At 39.2% G+C, this 20,729-nt stretch overlaps 1 protein-coding gene across 4 annotated transcripts in view; it reads left to right on the forward strand.

The window, feature by feature from the left end:
* The window catches only part of LOC114646619 (AMP deaminase 3-like), a 131,213-nt gene extending 110,796 nt beyond the window's left edge, over window positions 1-20,417 (forward strand). For all 4 annotated transcript variants that reach the window (XM_028794894.2, XM_028794893.2, XM_051922037.1 and 1 more), the window contains 9 exons: window positions 368-562; window positions 673-804; window positions 10,616-10,779; window positions 11,141-11,267; window positions 12,224-12,387; window positions 13,001-13,121; window positions 13,621-13,794; window positions 15,009-15,119; window positions 20,030-20,417. In XM_028794894.2, the coding sequence (XP_028650727.1) occupies window positions 368-562; window positions 673-804; window positions 10,616-10,779; window positions 11,141-11,267; window positions 12,224-12,387; window positions 13,001-13,121; window positions 13,621-13,794; window positions 15,009-15,119; window positions 20,030-20,203 (1,362 nt within the window). In that variant the 3' untranslated portion in view covers window positions 20,204-20,417. The remainder of the gene's footprint in view (window positions 1-367; window positions 563-672; window positions 805-10,615; window positions 10,780-11,140; window positions 11,268-12,223; window positions 12,388-13,000; window positions 13,122-13,620; window positions 13,795-15,008; window positions 15,120-20,029) is intronic.
* Window positions 20,418-20,729: the final 312 nt, after the last annotated feature.

Consider the following 20,729-nt stretch of genomic DNA (forward strand, 5'->3'; position numbering starts at 1 on the left):
TAATTTATTTGTATAAAGGTCACTTAAAATAATTGTGTCCAAAAAGTATTCGGCCTATCCTTTGACATGTGCCTAATGTTGGTCATTTATAAGGCGTACTTTTACTGAGGTGTATGGTATTTTATTTTGTCATTGGTTTATCAACCTCTCTTGTGCAGAATTATTCTAGTATCTTACATTATCTCAGAACAGAAATTACAGGTAAAGTACTGAACAATTAAAGTAAATACTACATGGTTCCTGTATGTCTTATTTCTGCCTCTGCACAAAAATATGCAAATATATTCTTATCTCAAGTGAAATTCATCAAAAGCTTTCAATTCTACACAGTATATAATATACACATTTTTTTGTTTTTTTATTCCAGGTGGATACACACATTCATGCAGCAGCTTGTATGAACCAAAAACATCTGCTGATGTTCATTCAGAATACCTACAAAGAAGAAGCAGACAGGCCTGTCTTATTAAAAAATGGAAAGCTGATGACACTGAAGCAGGTGTTTGAAAGCCTTCACATGGACCCCTATGATCTTACAGTTGACTCACTAGATGTTCATGCTGTAAGAGTTATTTTTACAGGATTTCTTAATAAAATGTAAAATGGTAGCATGTACATTTGGTATACTTGTTAAACATAGCTGATGCTGAGTTCTATTATCATGCATTTTAGGGGAGACAAACTTTCCACCGCTTTGATAAATTCAATGCCAAATATAATCCTGTTGGAGCCAGTGAACTAAGGGATTTGTATTTAAAAACTGATAACTATATGGACGGAGAATATTTTGCACGACTAATAAAGGTAGGTGAGATGCACTAATTTTGATATATAATTAAATTACAAAGTTAATTTAAAGGTAATTTCTGTTTGTTCTATTGTATATTTTGACAAAATATTTTTAGAATTAATGTTTTTCTCTTTTACATACATATTTTTAAGATGTTTTACAGTAAAATAATGACTTGTTACAATAAATGATGAAAACTAGCTTCTACTGCATAAAATAACATTTTTAATGCTTAGTCCAGTTAAATGTTGAAGAGAACTCAAGGCTATCCAGCAGCTTTGAGCACAAAGCTGGAATCAGCACTGGGAAGGGTACCAGTCTCTTACAGGGCTCATTCACATTCACATTCACAACAACAAGGGTAAATTAGTTACCAATTAACCTAACCAGCAAATCTTTGAGAATGTGGAGGAGAAATCATTAAACACAACAAAAAAACACACACAGACAGAGGTAAAGGATGTATATTCCTCACATACAGTGAAGGATGCTGGATCCATGAGACAGCATTTGCAAACACTGAGCCATATGCTTATGTTGCACAAATATTTTTAATCACATATTATTGTATAAACTCAGTTTTTCTAAAAGTGGGTTGTTTGCCCCTGGAAAATTCTAGGGGGCACACAAAATGGCACAACATTTATGTAAGAGCGTATGGCTTGTCAGGATATTGTGCATTAGTAACACTTTATTTTGCAAGCTTGTAGATAAACTGAAGGTGAGCCTTATGCACTCTTTGTAGTTCTTGTAGTGTTTCACACATGGCAGCCTATCCAACTTAAGAGACATTTAGAAACCAGGCATAGCGTGTTTTTTTTTTTGTAAGGAGACCAAGTTAAACAGTTAGCAGGAAACCATACCTAAAGAAAGGAGTATTTGTGAACAATCACAAATAGTGTACATAAGAACATAAGAAATTTGACAAACGAGAGGAGGCCATTCAGTCCATCAGACCTGTTTATTTAGTTTTAAGCTGTCTCAAGTGCAAAAAGCTTTACACAACTGCTAGGAACCTCTTTCATTCAGCTGCCATTGTAATAAGTAGTCATGCATGGTGATAAGTGTGCTTACCAGCATGTAATATGGTTGCATGATGCATTGATGACCTGACAAAGATCAGTTGATTTAACAAGTCCTGCAGAGTGAGAAAGCTATTTGCATCTGTGAATTGATGTTTTGATATATTTTTAGTTTAAATTATATATGATTTGGTGGGGGGGGGGGGGGGGGGGGGGGGTGTCTTATTACAACCTTCATCATACAAGAGGTTGCACAACAGAAAAGGTGTAAGAACTGATGGGCAAGATGAAAAGTTATACAGTACATTCCAGAGACATGGGTTCAAATCTCAACCTGGTCACTGTCTGGGTGCTCTTTGAACATTTTACACATGTTATTCCAGTTCTGGGCGGCTACGTGGGTTTCCTCCAGGTGCTCAGGTTTCCTCCCACAGTCCAAAGACTTGCAGGTTAGGTGCACTGGCAATCCTAAATTGTCCCTAGTGTGTGCTTGGTGTGTGTGTGTGTGTGTGTGTGTGTGTGTGTGTGTGCCCTGCAGTGGGTTGGTGCCCTGCCCAGGGATTTTTTCCTGCCTTGCGCCCTGTGTTGGTTGGGATTGGCTCCAGCAGACCCCCATGACCCTGTGTTAGGATATAGCGGGTTGGATAATGACTGCCTGACTGACTGACTATTCCAGTTCTCTCTCACAATTAAAAGATATGAATGTTAGGTCAAGTATGTCTAAAGTTGCCTTATTAAGTGTGAGTTGTGTACATGTATGTGCTTTGCAATAGATTAACTACACAATCAAGTGCTAGCCCCTTTCTTTTTAGCCTTGATGTTGGAATGGGTCCCAGCTCTCTCAAACCTGTAGTGGATGGATGAATATTAACTTTGTGTTTACACATACTTCATAAATATAATCCTTACTTTATCAAATTAGTTCTAACCTTGTTAACTTGAAATGTTTGGCCAGACAGAGGTACCGAGCAGGAAAGAACGTGCTGCAGGTCAGGGTGATAAAGGATGTAGTTAGAAATTTGCTGACAAGCGGTGAGAGTGTGTTGAAAAGGTGGAAGGAGCACTTTGAAGAATTTATGAATATACTGTAGAAAATGAGAGAGAGTGTAGGTTGGATGAAGTGGAGATAGTAAATCTCAAAGTACCGGGGATCAGCAAAGTTGAAGTGAGGAAAGCTATGAAAAGGATGAAAATTGGAAAAGCAGTAGGCCCAGATGATATACCAGTGGAGGGATGGAAATGTTTAGATGAGATGACAACAGAGTTTCTAACTAGATTGCTTAACAGAAGTGAGAAGATGCCTGAGGAGTGGAGATATATTTGTACCAATTTTCAAGAATAAGGGAGATGTGCAGAGCTGCGTAACTACAGGGGTATAAAGTTGATCAGTCACACCATGAAGATATGAGAAAGAGTGATGGATGCTAGGCTGAGAGGAGAAGTAGTGATCTACTGTATAAGCAGCAATATGGTTTCATGCCAGCAAAGAGTACTACAGATGCGATGTTTGCTTTAAGAGTGTTGATGGAGAAGTACAGAGAAGATCCAAAGAAATTGCATTGCGTGTTTATGGACTTAGAGAAAGTTTATGACAGGGTGCCAAGAGAGGAGTTATGGTACTATATGAGGTAGTTGGGAGTCGCAGAAACGTATTTGAGGGTGGTATAGGATATGTATGAGGACAGTGTGATTGTAGTTAGGTGTGAGGTTGGAATGATAGCCTGGTTCAAGATGAGAGTGAGATTACATCAAGGATTGTCTCTGAGCTTTTTCCTGTTTGCAATGGTGATAAACAGGTTGACAGATGAGGTCAGACAGGAGTCTCCATGGACTATGATTTCATGGATGACATTGTGATCTGTAGTGAGAGTGAACAGCAGGTTGAGGTGAACCTGGAGAGGTGGTGGTACACACTGGAGGGAAGGGAATGAGAGTCAGTAGGAGTAAGATAGAGTACATGTACATAAATGAGAGGGAAGGTGGTGAAAAGTTGTGAATGCAAGGAGCAGTGGTGGTGAAGATAGAGAAATTTAAATGCTTGAGTTCAACAGTCCAAAGTAATGGAGAGTGCAGCAGAGAGGTGACGAAGAGTGTAGGCAGAGTGGACTGGGTGGAGAACAGTGGCAGCAGTGATTTGTAGTAGAAGAGTAACTGCAAGAATGAAAAGGAAGGTATATAAAATAGTAGTGAGACCAGCTTTGTTTTGTGGTTAGTAGATGGTGGCACTGACAAAAAGAGAGGAGGTGGTGCTGGGAGTGGCAGAGTTGAAGATGCTACGATTTTCACTCAGAGAAATGAGAGTAGACAAGACTAAATGAGCATATTAGACAATCAACACAGGTATGACAGTTTGGTGACCAAATAAGAGAGGCTAGATTGTCATGGTTTGGACACATGCAGAGGAGAGATAGGGGAACATCGGGAAAAGAATGTTGAGGATAGAATCACCAGGCAAGAGGAAAAGGGAATGACGAAAGAGGAGGTTTATGGATGTTGTGAGGAAGGACATGAAGGCAATCAGTGTGGCAAAAAATGATGTAAAAGACAAGGATAGATAGAGACGGATTATTCACTTTGGTGACCCCTAAATGGGAGCAGCCGAAAGAAGAAGAAGTTCAAACTTTGCTAAAAGAAAGAGTTAATAAACACAGCAACTATGAGGTATTCAGAGGACATATATGCTAGGTAGTAGTTGCAAAGAATTGATAGAAGAATATATTCAATATTGGTATATAAGCAAATAAACCTTAGTTCTTGTATAGAAGTAAGTGAACACTGTTTTGTCATTTCTTAGGCTAAGTATAATATACTTCAAGAGCAACAAACCAGATGCAAATTATTTGAAAATCATTAGAGAGCAGCTTGAAGGCCTGACTTTATATAAAGATGAGAAAGCTGGATTAGTGTTAAGTCAACCATGCAGACAAGTTCCAACACATCATGCTAAGATTAACAGAATATCTAGAAGCCAAAGATTTATTGTTGTACCTGATACTGTCTGCATAGGATTCTCTGTTGGAATAAGGAAATATGAACATCAGACACACTCTCCCAGGCCACCCAACTGTGTTTGATCAAGCTCTGACTTGCAGTATCAAACCTGTTCATCCACAGTCATCTAGAACCTCTCCAGGCAGACTTTGTCACTGATCTATTGGCTGATCTTTTCACAGGCCCCTTTATGTCAAGCAGTGTGTAAACTTTGCAGAGAGATCAGCAAGCAAAGCCTCTGCAGCCCAAATCAACCAGGTGGCAGTGAGCTTGCCACCACTATTTCCTTAATTCCCTCATACTAAGATTTCTTCCCTTCAACTGCCTACTCCACCTGATCTTCCAAGGGCATTTTCAGTTCCTTCCTGTTTTGAAACTTCTGAAAAAAATGACTATATACAGTACAGTCGCAAAGATGTTACTGCGATGAGACAATATTGCATTAACATAATGCTGGACACAGGTCAAATGGTGACAAATCATATTATAACATAATCTGCAGCCATCCTCAGGAAGTCTAATGGCTTTGCATACATATTTTTGCACATTTACTAAAACACAATAAACCCTTGATTTAATCTAATGAAGGTGAAACTGGGTGTCCAATATAACCCAATTCAAAATTACAGAAGTGGGTGCCTTTCTTGGCATCACTGGGAGCTACTTTCCTTGGAAATAGGCTTGGACAGGGCACCAGTCTATCACATGTTTAAAGAAGTTTTCAAAAGAAAAAATCTAAAGGATCTACCATGGATTGGGCACCAGTCTAATACAAGGCATGCTTATGCACTCACTCACACATATTAGGCAAATTTAAGGTTGCCAAATAATGTAACTTTCATAAATGTGGGATGCCAGAGGAGTACAAGCCACAGAGAAGATATACAGCCATGGCTGTCCTAGATTTCAAACCCAGCCCCCAGAAGCTGTGTGGGTCAGCAGTCCTAATCACTGTACCATCGTGCTATTTAATAGCTAAAACGTAGAACAACAGAATGCTGTTGCTGTGTTCAGATCTCAGTGTCTCCACCAATTAAGGTACACATTATATAACTTTTTTTTTACTTAGTTCCAGAAAGGAAGTGATAAAATGAGTGTAAGTTGATTGAGTCCAATGACATGCTGACAGATATATTTATGTTTTGGAATCTAATTCAGTATTAAAAATTGTTTCCATAATGTGTTTTTTTTAATAGAATGTATCAGTTAAGAATTTCAGTCACAGAATGATGGGGTCGTGCTGGCTATGATACACTTAAGGAGCCCTAACATTTTGCACTCTAAATTACTGATACTTATGTAATGTGCCCCGTAGATGTTAAATGATAGCATAGGCTGATAGCTTTCTAGGGTAATTTCTTTAAAAAAAAAAAAAAAAAAAACAGAACAAAACTCACTCAAACAATCAAACAAATGGAACATCACATGGCAAGTACAATAGTATGCTTCAAAAACAATCTACAGGCTCCAGTCCTAACTTCAAAGTTGGTCCCAGCACAGATTAAGGGTTCTCAAAGCCGACATTTCGGAGATGAATGAGTAAAAAGATTTCTTAAAAGGGAATAGGATAGCCACACATTTTTAAATAATAGAGAATAAGTCTGTGTGTGCTAGCCATAGGCATATCATTTCATTAATAGGTGAAGAACACAGCAGATGAGATAACATAACAGAACATGCAAAAAACAATACATGTTTTAAACTTCCAGAATGCCGAAATTAACAATAAAGTTGGTTATTGAGTCTTTCCAAAAATACAGGTTAAATTATGTTGTTGTGATCATTGGCATGATATGTTCAAATATTTTAAAGTGCTAGAAACTAAAGCAGATAAAAGGATAAAACCCATCTTACAGAGATTAAAGTGCTTTGTAAAAACACAAATTGATGAAATAAAAACAAAGACACCATGAACAGTTAAGAAAATAGAGACTATTTTAAAATAAAAAAAAAAATTACCTGTACAAAATGAATGTATTTTGACCAAATCTCATTTGATATTACATCTGGTATGAAAAGTTCAAATCTGAACTTTGCAATAATGTACTTATTTATTTGATTGTATTATCTAGAAAAGAGTTTTCTCTAACAATGTGAACCCTATTTGAGTCAATTAGAAATCAATTTCCTAATGCCACCAATGATTTATATTCTAAAATACTTATAAACAATGAATTGGCATTACATTGGCATTGGGTGGTTTTGGTAAAATTAGAATAAGGGCCTTTCAACAAACCTTCAATGATGAAACAAAAGTTTGGACGACGTTTTCCCTTGCCTGGACGCGGGTCACCGGGGCTCCCCTCTGGAGCCAGGCCTGGAGGTGGGGCTCGATGGCGAGCGCCTGGTGGCCAGGCCTGCACCCATGGGGCTCGGCCAGGCACAGCCCGAAGAGGCAACATCGGTCCCCCTTCCCATGGGCTCACCACCTATGGGAGGGGCCAAGGAGGTCGGGTGCAGTGTGAGTTGGGTGGTAGCCGAAGGCGGGGACCTTGGCGGTCTGATCCTCGGCTACAGAAGCTGACTCTTGGGACGTGGAATGTCACCTCTCTGAAGGGGAAGGAGCCTGAGCTAGTGCGTGAGGTCGAGAGGTTCCGGCTAGATATATTTGGACTCACCTCGACGCACAGCTTGGGCTCTGGAACCAATCTCCTTGAGAGGGGCTGGACTCTCTACCACTCTGGAGTTGCCCCCGGTGAGAGGCGCCGAGCGGGTGTGGGCATACTTATTGCCCCCCGACTTGGAGCCTGTTCATTGGGGTTTACCCCGGTGGACGAGAGGGTAGCCTCCCTCTGCCTTCAGGTGGGGGGACGGGTCCTAACTGTTGTTTGCACTTATGTGCCGAACAGCAGTTTGGAGTACCCACCCTTTTTGGTGTCCCTGGAGGGGGGTGCTAGAGGGCATACCTTCTGGGGACTCCCTCATTCTGCTGGGAGACTTTAATGCTGACGTGGGCAATGACAGTCAGACATGGAAGGGCGTGATTGGGAGGAATGGCCCCCCCGATCTGCACCTGAGCTGTGTTTTGTTATTGGACTTCTGTGCTCGTCACGGATTGTCCATAACGAACACCATGTTCAAGCATAGGGGTGTTCATATGTGCACTTGGCACCAGGACACCCTAGGCCTCAGTTCGATGATCGACTTTGTGGACGTGTCGTTGGACCTGCGGCCACATGTCTTGGATACTCAGGTGAAGAGGGGGGCGGAGCTGTCAACTGATCACCACCTGGTGGTGAGTAGGCTTCGATGGTGGGGGAGGATGCCGGTCAGGCCTGGTAGGCCCAAACGTGTTGTTAGGGTCTGCTGGGAACATCTGGCAGAGTCCCCTGTCAGAAGTAGCTTCGACTCACACCTCCGGCAGAACTTTGACTACATCCCAAGGGAGGTGGGGGACATTGAGTCCGAATGGACCATGTTCCGTGCCTCTATTGTTGAGGCAGCTGACCGGAGCTGTGGCCATAAGGTGGTCGGTGCCTGTCATGGCGGCAATCCCTGAACCTGTTGGTGGACACCGGCGATGAGGGATGCTGTCAAGCTGAAGAAGGAGTCCTACAGGACCCTTTTGTCCTGTGGAACTCTGGAGGCTGCTGATAGGTACCGGCAGGCCAAGCGGAATGCGGCTTTGGTGGTTGTTGAAGCAAAAACTCGGGCGTGGGAGGAGTTTGGGGAGGCCATGGAGAACGACTTTTGGACGGCTTCAAGGAGATTCTGGTTCACCATCCGGCGTCTCAGGAGGGGGAAGCAGTGCAGTGTCAACACTGTATATGGTGGGGATGGTGCACTGCTGACCTTGACTCTGGACATTGTGGGTCGGTGGGGGGAGTACTTCGAAGACCTCCTCAATCCCACTAACATGCTTTCCAATGAGGAAGCAGAGCCTGGGGACTTGGAGGTGGGCTCCCCCATCTCTGGGACTGAGGTCACCAAGGTGGTCAAAAAAACTCCTTGGTGGCAGGGCTCCGGGGGTGGATGTTGTAGGACTGTCTTGGTTGACATGCCTCTGCAACATCGCATGGACATCAGGGACAGTGCCTCTGGATTGGCAGACCGGGGTGGTGGTCCCCCTCTATAAAAAGGGGGACCAGAGGGTGTGTTCCAACTACAGAGGGATCACACTCCTCAGCCTCCCTGGAAAAGTCTATTTGGGGGTCCTGGAGAGGAGGGTCCATCGGACAGTCGAACATCGGATTCAGGAGGAACAGTGTGGTGTTCGTCCTGGTCGTGGAACAGAGGACCAGCTCTACACCCTTAGCAAGGTCCTGGAGGGTGCATGGGAGTTTGCCCAACCAGTCTACATGTGTTTTGTGGACTTGGAAAAGGCGTTTGACCGTGTCCCTCGGGGAATCCTGTGGGGGGTATTCCGAGAGTATGGGGTACCAGACCCCCTGATAAGGGCTGTTCGGTCCCTGTACGATTGGTGTCACAGCTTGGTCCGCACTGCCGGCAGTAAGTCGAACCCATTTTCAGTTGGACTCCGCCAGGGATGCCCTTTGTCACAGATTCTGTTCATAACTTTTATGGACAGAATTTCTAGGCGCAGCCAGGGCGTTGAGGGGGTCCGGTTTGGTGGCCTCAGGATTGGGTCACTGCTTTTTGCAGATGATGTTGTCCTGTTTGCTTCATCAGGCCGTGATCTTCAGCTCTCTCTGGATCGATTTGCAGCTGAGTGTGAAGAAGCTGGGATGAGAATCAGCACCTCCAAATCCGAGACCACGGTCCTCAGCCGAAAAAGGGTGGAATGCCCTCTCAGGGTTGGGAGCGAGATCCTGCCCCAAGTGGAGGAGTTCAAGTATCTCGTGATCTTGTTCACGAGTGAGGGAAGAATGGAGCGTGAGATCAACAGGCAGATCGGTGCGGCATCCGCAGTGATGCGGGCTCTGCATCGGTCTGTCGTGGTGAAAAATGAGCTGAGCCGCAAGGCAAAGCTCTCAATTTACCAGTCGATCTATGTTCCTACCCTCATCTATGGTCATGAGCTATGGATAGTGACCGAAAGAACAAGATCGTGAATACAAGCGGCTGAAATGAGTTTCCTCCGCAGGGTGTCTGGGCTTTTCCTTAAAGATAGGGTGAGAAGCTCAGTCATCCGGGAGGGACTCAGAGTAGAGCTGCTGCTCCTCCACATTGAGAGGAGTCAGATGAGGTGGCTCAGGCATCTGATCAGGATGCCTCCTGGACGCCTCCCTGGTGAGGTGTATCCGGGCACGTCTAACCGGGAGGAGGCCCCGGGGAAGACTCAGGACACGCTGGAGGGACTATGTCTCTCGGCTGGCCTGGGAATGCCTTGGGATTCTCCTGGAAGAGTTAGAAGAAGTGGCAGGGGAGAGGGAAGTCTGAGCATCTCTGCTCAAGCTGCTGCCCCCGTGACCCGATCTCAAATAAGCGGAAGAGGATGGATGGATGGATGGATGGATAGAATAAGGGCAGGTTGTATGATTATAGTAACACATATGAAGAAATGGATAGGTTAAATATGGAACACAGTAAATCACAATGTATTAGTAATAAACAGTAAATAATAAACTCATGAAGAAACAAACAATATATTGATGTTTAAAGATATTGTGTTAGAATAACTTGAGAGGATGTTAAAAATGGAGAAAACATTCAGTTATAAATTTTTAGAATTGAAGAGATCACCAGAGGTGGGCAATTTTAGGAATTATTTGCAGCATGAGTGAGTTCAAGGCAAATCTATACTAGGCTTATAACTGAAAATTCCCCAGTGGTTGCATGGACTGATCATGAAAGATACAAAAAAATTTAATTTTAGTATTTAAATTGTATTTGAAATTATATTTGTTTGTAGGAAGTAGCTCATGAACTGGAAGAAAGCAGGTTTCAATATGCAGAACCACGTTTGTCAATCTATGGGAGATCTCCAGATGAATGGAATCATTTGGCAAAATGGTTCATTAAGCACAAAGTATATTCACCACACATGAACTGGATCATTCAGATTCCAAGAATCTAGTAAGAATTTATATTTTAGTATTTTGACAGTAATGACAAGTCTACCTAAATAATTTATGATATTGACATGATGTATAGATGATTTTTGTTAAATATAAATGTGGATCCAAATATTTCCTTTATATTACATGCATTTGTCATTACACTCTACAACAAAACAGTCATTTCCCCATTTATTTTCTGCATTAATTTATCCTTTATAATATATACTATGTACAGTAGTAATAAGGTCAGTTTTATTGAAATATTGTTCCTGTAATTGTGCCACAATTAAATGTTTGTCTTAATTTGACACTGAAGTGCCACTTGTAATTACAATGTTTTGGAAATAAACTAAAACATTATCTTCTTTATTTTTCAGTGATATTTTCAAGTCAAAGAAGCTTTTCCCCAACTTTGAAAAAATGCTGGAAAATATTTTTCTTCCTCTGTTTGAAGTGACAGTAAATCCACAAAAAAACAAGGAGCTTTATGTTTTCTTACAATATGTGAGTTTGGATGGGTATAAGAGCAGGACACAGTTTTGACTTAATATTGGTAAACCTAATTTTCAGTTGACCAATGAACAGTATAAAAGTTCAGTGGGTAATGGAAAGGACTTTAAATCACTGAGCCTCTCATTTAACAAAACTGTGCTCTGGGTATAAGAAAATGAACAATATTATTGTAAGTAACATTAAATACAGGTGTCAGTCAAATATAAAGAGATAATAATTATATTAAATTATTAAACTATTAATAATTATGTTCTACAAATATTATAAGTGCATTTTCTGAAACATAATTGTAAAACATCTTGTGGTAGAAGAGGAAGAAAAGGGTTATTAATGAAACTTAAATTGAACAGATCATTTCTTTTTATTTTTTCTTAATAGTGAATGAAAATATTCTTACTGTTTTAAGTTTCTAATTAAATGTTTGACTATCTCATAAATTATGGATGTGCAGAGACTTTTCCAGTCAAGTAAGATTTCCTTGGAAATATCAGCATAGGAAATGACCCTGAAGTCAGTAGCACAGTATACAATTACTAATATATTGCAGTAGTGACAAGGTGACTAAACATTTTAAAGGTAAAAAAGTCTGCTAGCCATAACTGCAAGTTATGATATAACCCTGTAATGAGTGTCGTATCTTTCAGTTGATTTGCAGTTTTTTCAGCATCACCCACTGGCACACCATCCTTAACCAAATCATCTACATCAACCACAATAATTTTAATCTTTGCCTCCATGCAGCTTCTTCATAGTGTTCTCATAATGACTAACAAAATCAACCTACAAATCAGGTGTATTTGTGAATGAAAAATATGAATCCATTGGTATATAAATTTGTAATAAAATTGTTTAAATATAGTCAGTAAAATAAATGCATTTATTTACTATTTAGCTGATATTTTGCTGAATTAATTTTATACTTTAACTTCATCTTATATGATATTCAGGTGACTGGTTTTGACAGTGTGGATGATGAATCCAAACACAGTGATCACATCTTCTCCTACAACAGTCCAAAGCCCTCAGAATGGAATATTGATCAAAACCCACCATACAGTTATTATCTGTTTTACATGTATGGAAATATAATGGTACTCAACAACCTCAGAAAGTAAGTCCTACAGTGAACCTGCTTTGTCAGAAATAGTTTAATAATGCTACTTCTGTAATGTGTCACTTGGTTTATATTATGTTATTGCCTTTTTTATATCGGTCTCATTTTTTTAACCCACCTATCAAGTTTAGAGTCATAAGGAGGCAGAACTAATTCATCACAGTCCACACTCGTCTAAACAGCTAGAATCACTCAAGCTGACTCATTCTAGAACACCTGCCTTTTGAATGTAGGAGGAAAAACATGCAGGGAAAGTTTATGCAAACACAGGGACAATATGCAGACGTCATACAGATAGTGGAATTTGAACCTATACACCTGGTACTGTGTGCAGCACCAACAGAGAGTATGAAATTAGCTGTAGTGTGACATTTTGTGTTTAACTAAAGACAATACATCACTTGTTATTTTTAGTGACTTAAGCTGTTGTGTTACTGAAACTAAGTAAAATGAAAGTGTAAAGGGAGTCTTAGACAATGAAACACAGTGCTCACAACTTTGAACTTTGTGACCTAGATATTCTGAAAATGAAACTACACTATAATAGAGAGAATGAAATGCAGAACAAATTGTAATTAAATGTCTCCTTATATAAATGCTTCTTTTTAAGGGAACGAGGTCTCAGCACTTTCTTGTTTCGCCCACACTGTGGAGAAGCTGGTTCAATTACTCATCTGGCATCTGCTTTCCTAACTGCAGACAACATCTCACATGGGCTGAATCTTAAAAAGGTAGTGTATTTTAGCACTATTGTAGCATTACTTCAGACTCCAGATGCTCTGAAGTCCTGGTTTCAAATCCTGACCAAGGCTGAATTATTATGGAATTTGCACATGTGTTTTCTCCAGGTGCTTCAGTGTCCTTACATATTTCAAAGACATAAAGATAGGGTTGATTGGTGAACTGTAAGTTAGCCCCAATTCAATAAATTGATAAAGGAATATCTAGTTCATGGTCATTATCCTACCTTGTGCCCAGTGTTGCCAGAAAAGGCTCCAAAATGCACCGAAGAGAATCAGTTTAGAAAATGTCCAGAACTTTTTTTTAAATTAAATCCACTAAAATCAAAATATTTAAGAAAAGTAAAAAAACAAAAAGTTATAATGTATTGCAAGCCCAATTTTGCCAGAAAAAAATGAGATTTGAATATGTAGTTTAATAATTAATTTGAATGTGTAATAAAGCTAATCTAAAACTATTTATTAATCTGTTCCTATTTCCTTTATGCAGAGTCCAGTACTTCAGTATCTTTACTACCTCACTCAAATTCCCATTGCCATGTCACCCCTTAGTAACAACAGCCTCTTTCTGGAGTATTCCAAAAACCCACTGCGTGAATTTCTACACAAAGGCCTCTGTATTTCACTTTCAACTGATGACCCAATGCAATTTCATTACACTAAGGTAAGGTGACTGTTCATCCCAGATATAGTGTACTAAAAATACCTTCTTCATAGATGTTCTCAAATACTAATAATACATTTTAAAAACAGAAACTATTATACGACCAATATACAGAAAAGACACTGTATTATGTATGTTAATCTACCATAATTTTCAGGTACATCTCTATTGCCATTTCTATATTTTGAATTATGCCTAAATAATGTTCTATGGTTAGTGAATTTTTAAATTTACAAGATGAAATATTTCCCTACAACTTTTTTGTTTTTTAAATTCATGCATATTACCAAACTAATAAGGTAAAATATATTACAGTAAAAAGCAGTGTGTATCCTGCACATTTGGGACCAGACAGGTGCTGGATATCAAACTTAGAGATATATTAGAATATAGAACATGTCATGTATCATAGTGAGCATAACAAACTTATTATTAATCCTTTCATTAAAGCAAAGGCAACTACAATATAATAAAACCATTACTTTACTTATCAGTATAAAGAGAACCACTATTTAAATGATGTAGACTGATTTGATTGGAAATGTCTCATTAGATTTTAATAGACTGATTTTATTTAAAAAAAAAAATCTGAGTCCTGTGTATGTGTTAGGCTGGTGGCACTGCAGTGCCTGATCAATGAAAATCAGCAGCTGTCAAGTGAACAAAGTGGATGAAACTCTGAATAAGAAAATCACAGCTGTCTCTCCCATTACTTCCTGTATGAGGTGGTATCTCTAAAAGAAAATGTCTGCATTTTCAATGTCAGGGCTTATCATTTTTGACTTTGTCTGGTTATGCAGCCCAAGATTAAAAGATGTGTCACCCTTGCATATAGCACACTGTTAATATCCCCCAAAATTTTTTTTTAAAACCAATCACAAATAACATAGATAAATTTGTTGTAACCATTGTAGAAGGTGTACAAATGGCAATCACAAAGGAAGCTTCTCGATGTACTCTTTGAGAAGACAGTGCACTGCAGTTTTTTTATATGAACTGTAAACTGCTGGAACAATTTTTCAGCAATATCAGATAAACCAGTACTGCTTTATAAAGATAAATCTTTCCACATCAGATATTGCATTTTTACAAATTGTACTAATTAGCTGATTTAATTAACTATGCCTTAAAAGAATTAGTATCTCAACAGACATGTATGCTGCTTGAAAAACATGTCCTTGATAATAAGTTTGTCATGTAAATCTCCACTATAGGAAGCGCTCATGGAAGAATATGCCATCGCAGCTCAACTGTGGAAGCTCACAACCTGTGATGTTTGTGAAATTGCCAGAAACAGTGTTCTGCAAAGTGGACTTCCTCATGAGGTAAATCATTTTATCAGTAATATGTAATGTAAGTGGAAGAAGTTTGCAAACAGGTTTACATTTACATAATGGCCTTCATCAAACATTAGTTTAATTGTAGTCCTGAAGGTCCCTAGATTTTCATAATAAAGCAAGTTGGTACAAGTATTAATGAAGAGTAACTTATACTGTACCAGAAACGTTTGCAACCCAGGCTACTGTATAGATAAGACAACATTTTGACAGGAAAATCTCAACAAGTGCTTTAAAGTGAAAATAAAATAAAAATAAAACTTTCAAATACAGTTTATATTTGTTAGAAATGAAACAACTCAGATGCAGTTGAAGTGCAGACTTTCAGCTTTAATTCAGTGGGGTGAACAAAACGATTGCATAAAAATGTGAGGCAACTAAAGCATTTTTTAACACAATCCCTTCATTTCAGGGGCTCAAAAGTAATTGGACAATTGACTCAAAGGCTATTTCATGGGCAGGTGTGGGCAAGTCCGTCGTTATGTCATTATCAGTTAAGCAGATAAAAGGCATGGAGTTGATTTGAGGTGTGGTGCTTGCATGTGGAAGATTTTGCTGTGAACAGACAACATGCAGTCAAAGGAGCTCTCCATGCAGGTGAAAGAAGCCATCCTTAAGCTGCGAAAACAGAAAAAACCCATCCGAGAAATTGCTACAATATTACGAGTGGCAAAATCTACAGTTTGGTACATCCTGAGAAAGAAAGCAAGCACTGGTGAACTCAGCAACGCAAAAAGACCTGGACGTCCATGGAAGACAACATTTGTGGATGATCGCAGAATCATTTCCATGGTGAAGAGAAACCCCTTCACAACAGCCAACCAAGTGAACAACACTCTCCAGGGGGTAGGCGTATCGATATCCAAGTCTACCATAAAGAGAAGACTGCATGAAAGTAAATACAGAGGGTGCACTGCAAGGTGCAAGCCACTCATAAACCTCAAGAATAGAAAGGCTAGATTGGACTTTGCTAAAGAACATCTAAAAATGCCAGCACAGTTCTGGAAAAGCATTCTTTGGACAGATGAAACCAAGATCAACCTCTACCAGAATGATGGCAAAAAAAAAGTATGGAGAAGGTATGGAACAGCTCATTATCCAAAGCATACCACATCATCTGTAAAACACGGTGGAGGCAGTGTAATGGCTTGGGCGTGCATGGCTGCCAGTGGCACTGGGACACTAGTGTTTATTGATGATGTGACACAGGACAGAAGCAGCCGAATGAATTCTGAGGTGTTCAGAGACACACTGTCTGCTCAAATCCAGCTAAATGCAGTCAAATTGATTGGGCGGCGTTCCATGATACAGATGGACAATGACCCAAAACATACAGCCAAAGCAACCCAGGAGTTTATTAAAGCAAAGATGTGGAAAAATTCTTGAATGGCCAAGTCAGTCACCTGATCTTAACCCAATTGAGCATGCATTTCACTTGTTGAAGACTAAACTTCAGACAGAAAGGCCCACAAACAAACAGCAACTGAAAGCCGCTGCAGTAAAGGCCTGGCAGAGCATTAAAAAGGAGGAAACCCAGCATCTGGTGATGTCCATGAGTTCAAGACTTCAGGCTGTCATTGCCAGCAAAGGGTTTTCAACCAAGTATTAGAAATGAACATTTTATTTCCAGTTATTTAATTTGTCCAATTACTTTTGAGCCCCTGAAATGAAGGGATTGTGTTAAAAAAATGCTTTAGTTGCCTCACATTTTTATGCAATTGTTTTGTTCACCCCACTGAATTAAAGCTGAAAGTCTGCACTTCAACTGCATCTGAGTTGTTTCGTTTAAAATTAGAAAAAAGTTGTCTCTGTCCAAATATTTATGGACCTAACTGTATATATATGTATATATATATGTACAGAAACACAGAGAGATAGACTTTATAGTTTAAAATTTTCCTTGGGTACACCAGGTTTTGTCCTGTGCCACCAAGTAGTGCATCTTAAATGAATTAGTGGCTCTAAATTCTGAGCTGACTCATATAAGTGAGTATGACCGCACCCCTTCCTGGGTTGTTTCCTACCTTGCTTATAGAACTACAAGGATAAGTTTGCCCTCTATGACCTCAAATTTTAGTGGATTTGTCAATTAATAAACTAATGGATAATTTTTAAACTTCCCAACAGTAGTAAGTAAATGGCTAGTGCTGCTAGGTCTAACAATAAAATGTCCCGTACAAACAAGTTGTGTTCCTAGATCAGCATACATAACTTGGTCAAGGAGGAAGCAAAACTAAATACTAATGGAAAACACCAATAAAAAAAAGATTTAGTAATAGCCCATCAGAAAGTTGCTTGAGTGTTTTTTAAAGCAATGTTAGCTACCTCAGCAATAGCTTTACTAGGAGAAAAGTAATCTATGCATAATTGGTCTTCACCCTTCATTTAATAGCTGTGTGACACGTTTTATCACTAGCTACATCATTGTAGAGTATGGGGACTCTATAGACAATAGCTCTATTGCTTGCAGTAATTTTGATCCTTAAAATTTAAACGTGTGTATTTTGTGATCACAGTATATGCTCTAAAATAGGAATACATAACTTCTGTTAGCAAAAGTGGTAAAGGTTTTCATTGCTTTATATCAAAAGGTAGATTTTAAAATTTTAACCTCTCATGTGGTGATTTGTAAATAGTAAAACACAGTAAAATTGTAAACACACTGCTTTCCTTTCAGTTTCTGCTACAGCACACAGTTTCTCCTCAGTTGGTCATGCCCTCCAGCCTCTTAACGCCTGACCAACCCTGTTAACTCCTCACCAATTCTCTACTTAATTAGAGATCAGTATTTTAAAGGCTGACTCTGACTGTTCTGGATTTTAACAATAATTTTATATAGTCTGGCCAGAAAACTCTTTTGAAATAAAGGAAGTATTATCTATATGTGACCACATAGGTGCACTCAGACCACTGGACAAAGAAACACTGCTGCAGCCAAGACATTTAAAAGACATATTTCTATTAATCAGTTCTATTAATTCTGTGAAGGACAAAATGCAGCACATTCAGCCTATTGGATTTCATCACCAGTTTATCTTTGTGTTCCAAATGATGTGTAAATCCTAAAGTTATTGTTTAGCAGGCCTTTGCTGGACCTCTGTATTTTTATGAGCTTTGCCTAAGAAAAAGTAAATATTGAATGCATTAAGGGGTAGATTTCCTAGTCTGTCAGTGGGCATCCAAGAGTTGATTCACCCTGTTCCTGTGCATCCTTTTGTGCAGCCATCATAGATCACATTAATGAAAGAAGTATTTCTGCCTACTTCTCCTGGGGATCTCATTGAAGTTGTGGGGGACTTAATTGCACTTTATGGACATGGTTTCCTTAAGGCCCTCACCTGAGAAAAAAAAGATAACACACCTTTGAGGTATCTGGAGCACCTCTACCTGAACCTCAGGTTTTCACTCCACAACTATGTAGGACATTTCACAGAGGTCGAGTGAACTGAGACAGCTATTAAATCTGTAACACATAAAATGTGGAAGCAATATGACTTCATTGTTTTTGTTTGCATGCTTTATCCAGCAGGGGGCATATGCTCCCTGAGAACATATGTCATGTTATTTTCTAACCTGCTTAAATCCAGACCAGGGTTGCGGGAAAGACTAATGCCTATCCCAGCTAGCATAGGGTGGCAGTCCATCATAGGGGCAACACACACACCCAAAGACCAAACACACATTAGGGTCAGTCTAGTATTGCTGATTCATCTAAGCTGCATGCAGTGGAAGGAAACTGGAGTACCCAGAGGAAATGCGAACAGACAGAGGGGGAACATGCAAACTCTACACAGGGAGGACCTGGGGCAAAACCCTGATCTCCTTACTGTGAGACAGAAGGGCTACCAGTGTGCTACCATACCTGAGAATATATATTCTTTTACAAATTGTAGCTTTACTAAATCAAAAAACAATATTTATATTATTATAAGATGAAATATATCCTTTTCCAGTTGTACAGCAAAATATTCAAAGATGAAGAAAGAAAAAAAATAACTCTAAATAAAGGATACATTTAGCTTCTTTCAATATCAGTGTGCACTCCAAATCAGATGAAGGAAGCTCCTGGCAAAGCACAATGCAATAGTGGGGTTCCTGGCAATTGTCTTTGACCATTGTGAGAATGCTTGTGGCATTATTCTAGGCATGGGCTGCAGAGATGTCTTCCATTCATCCATACGGTGAGCTTTTCAGCAGCATTTTCCAGTGCTTTCATTCTGTTTTTAACATTCTTTAGTTGCAAAATAGGAACATTCAATTGCCAAATATGGAAACCCATTCTTTGCTAACACAGTTAAACTTTAATTAGCACACAGTAGTTATTGACCATATATTGACCACCACCATCACCAGCTAAGTACACCATTTTAATAGCCTTTTTGAGCTGGTCCTTTTGTCTTTCCTTCTCTCTATTTCTACATCTTTCTGTTACTTTGCTTACATTGCTTAAATTGTGTCAGCTGTGTTTGTTTATGGCCACAGTAACTAGTCTAACAGTAAAATAATGTAATGTAGAATTTAAACTCACAGGTCACAGTGGCACATTTAAAATCATTGGCTTCACGTGCCTCCAAAATGAACGTCTTGAAAACAAATACTTCCTCTCCGAGTCTTTCAAACAACTCACTGCTTTCATGGCAGATATTCAAAAAGCACATGAAAACCTGTATCCTTAGGCCATTAACTACATGTATAAATAAACATTTAAGCAAAATAAGCAAAAAAAAGTGGAAAAAGATCCTATGCCTAGAGTACAACATAGGTGGAAGTCCTAGAGGGTTACATTACTAGATTAAGAGGTTGTCCTTTTTCATTTTATTGGGTGGGTGAAAGATTGGGAATATTAAAAAAAGATTGCATGAATGGTTGAAATATTCATTTATGCCTTTAATTAACAGGAAAAGCTACACTTCTTGGGTGAGAATTACTTAAAGGATGGCCCAGAAGGCAATGATATTCGGAGGACAAATGTTGCACAGATACGAATGGCCTACCGATATGAGAATCTGTGCAATGAGCTGAGTTTCTTAGTGGATGCAATGAAGTCACAGGTTATGTCTGCACAATCATAGTAACATATATTTATCAAAAATGTATTGCTATAGCTTAAGTTTAACTTTGTGTACTGTTCTATATATGATGCTCAGTACCTGTGGCTGAAAACCTTTAGATATGTAAATGTGAACTGCATGTTATCAATAAAATATCAAATGGAGCTGTTCATGTAAACCTGTTGAAAACTGCATGGTTGTGGATACTAGCAATAAAGATTTATGTTTTACTTTGTATTATCAGGTTCACTTTAATTTTCACGTAATGCACAACATAACATTTTAATAAACCTAAAAGGTAAATCTGTGGCATGAAACGTTAAAACTGTTGTCTCATTGCTCCAAACTTATGGAGGACTGGTGCTTTCTACATTGTTGTTCCATATCTGCACTGGATTACTTCCCACATCCTAAAGACATGCATGTTACGTCAATTCATCCCTGGATTTGACCCAGCCAGATGCTGCCAAGATTAAGTGGATTTGATTATATTTTAATGTATAGTAGCTACAGAATCATTACTTGATATGGTTGCTGTTTTCTTTCT

Source organism: Erpetoichthys calabaricus, chromosome 2 (genome assembly GCF_900747795.2).
Source record: "Erpetoichthys calabaricus chromosome 2, fErpCal1.3, whole genome shotgun sequence".
NCBI classification, from domain to species: Eukaryota; Metazoa; Chordata; class Cladistia; order Polypteriformes; family Polypteridae; genus Erpetoichthys; species Erpetoichthys calabaricus.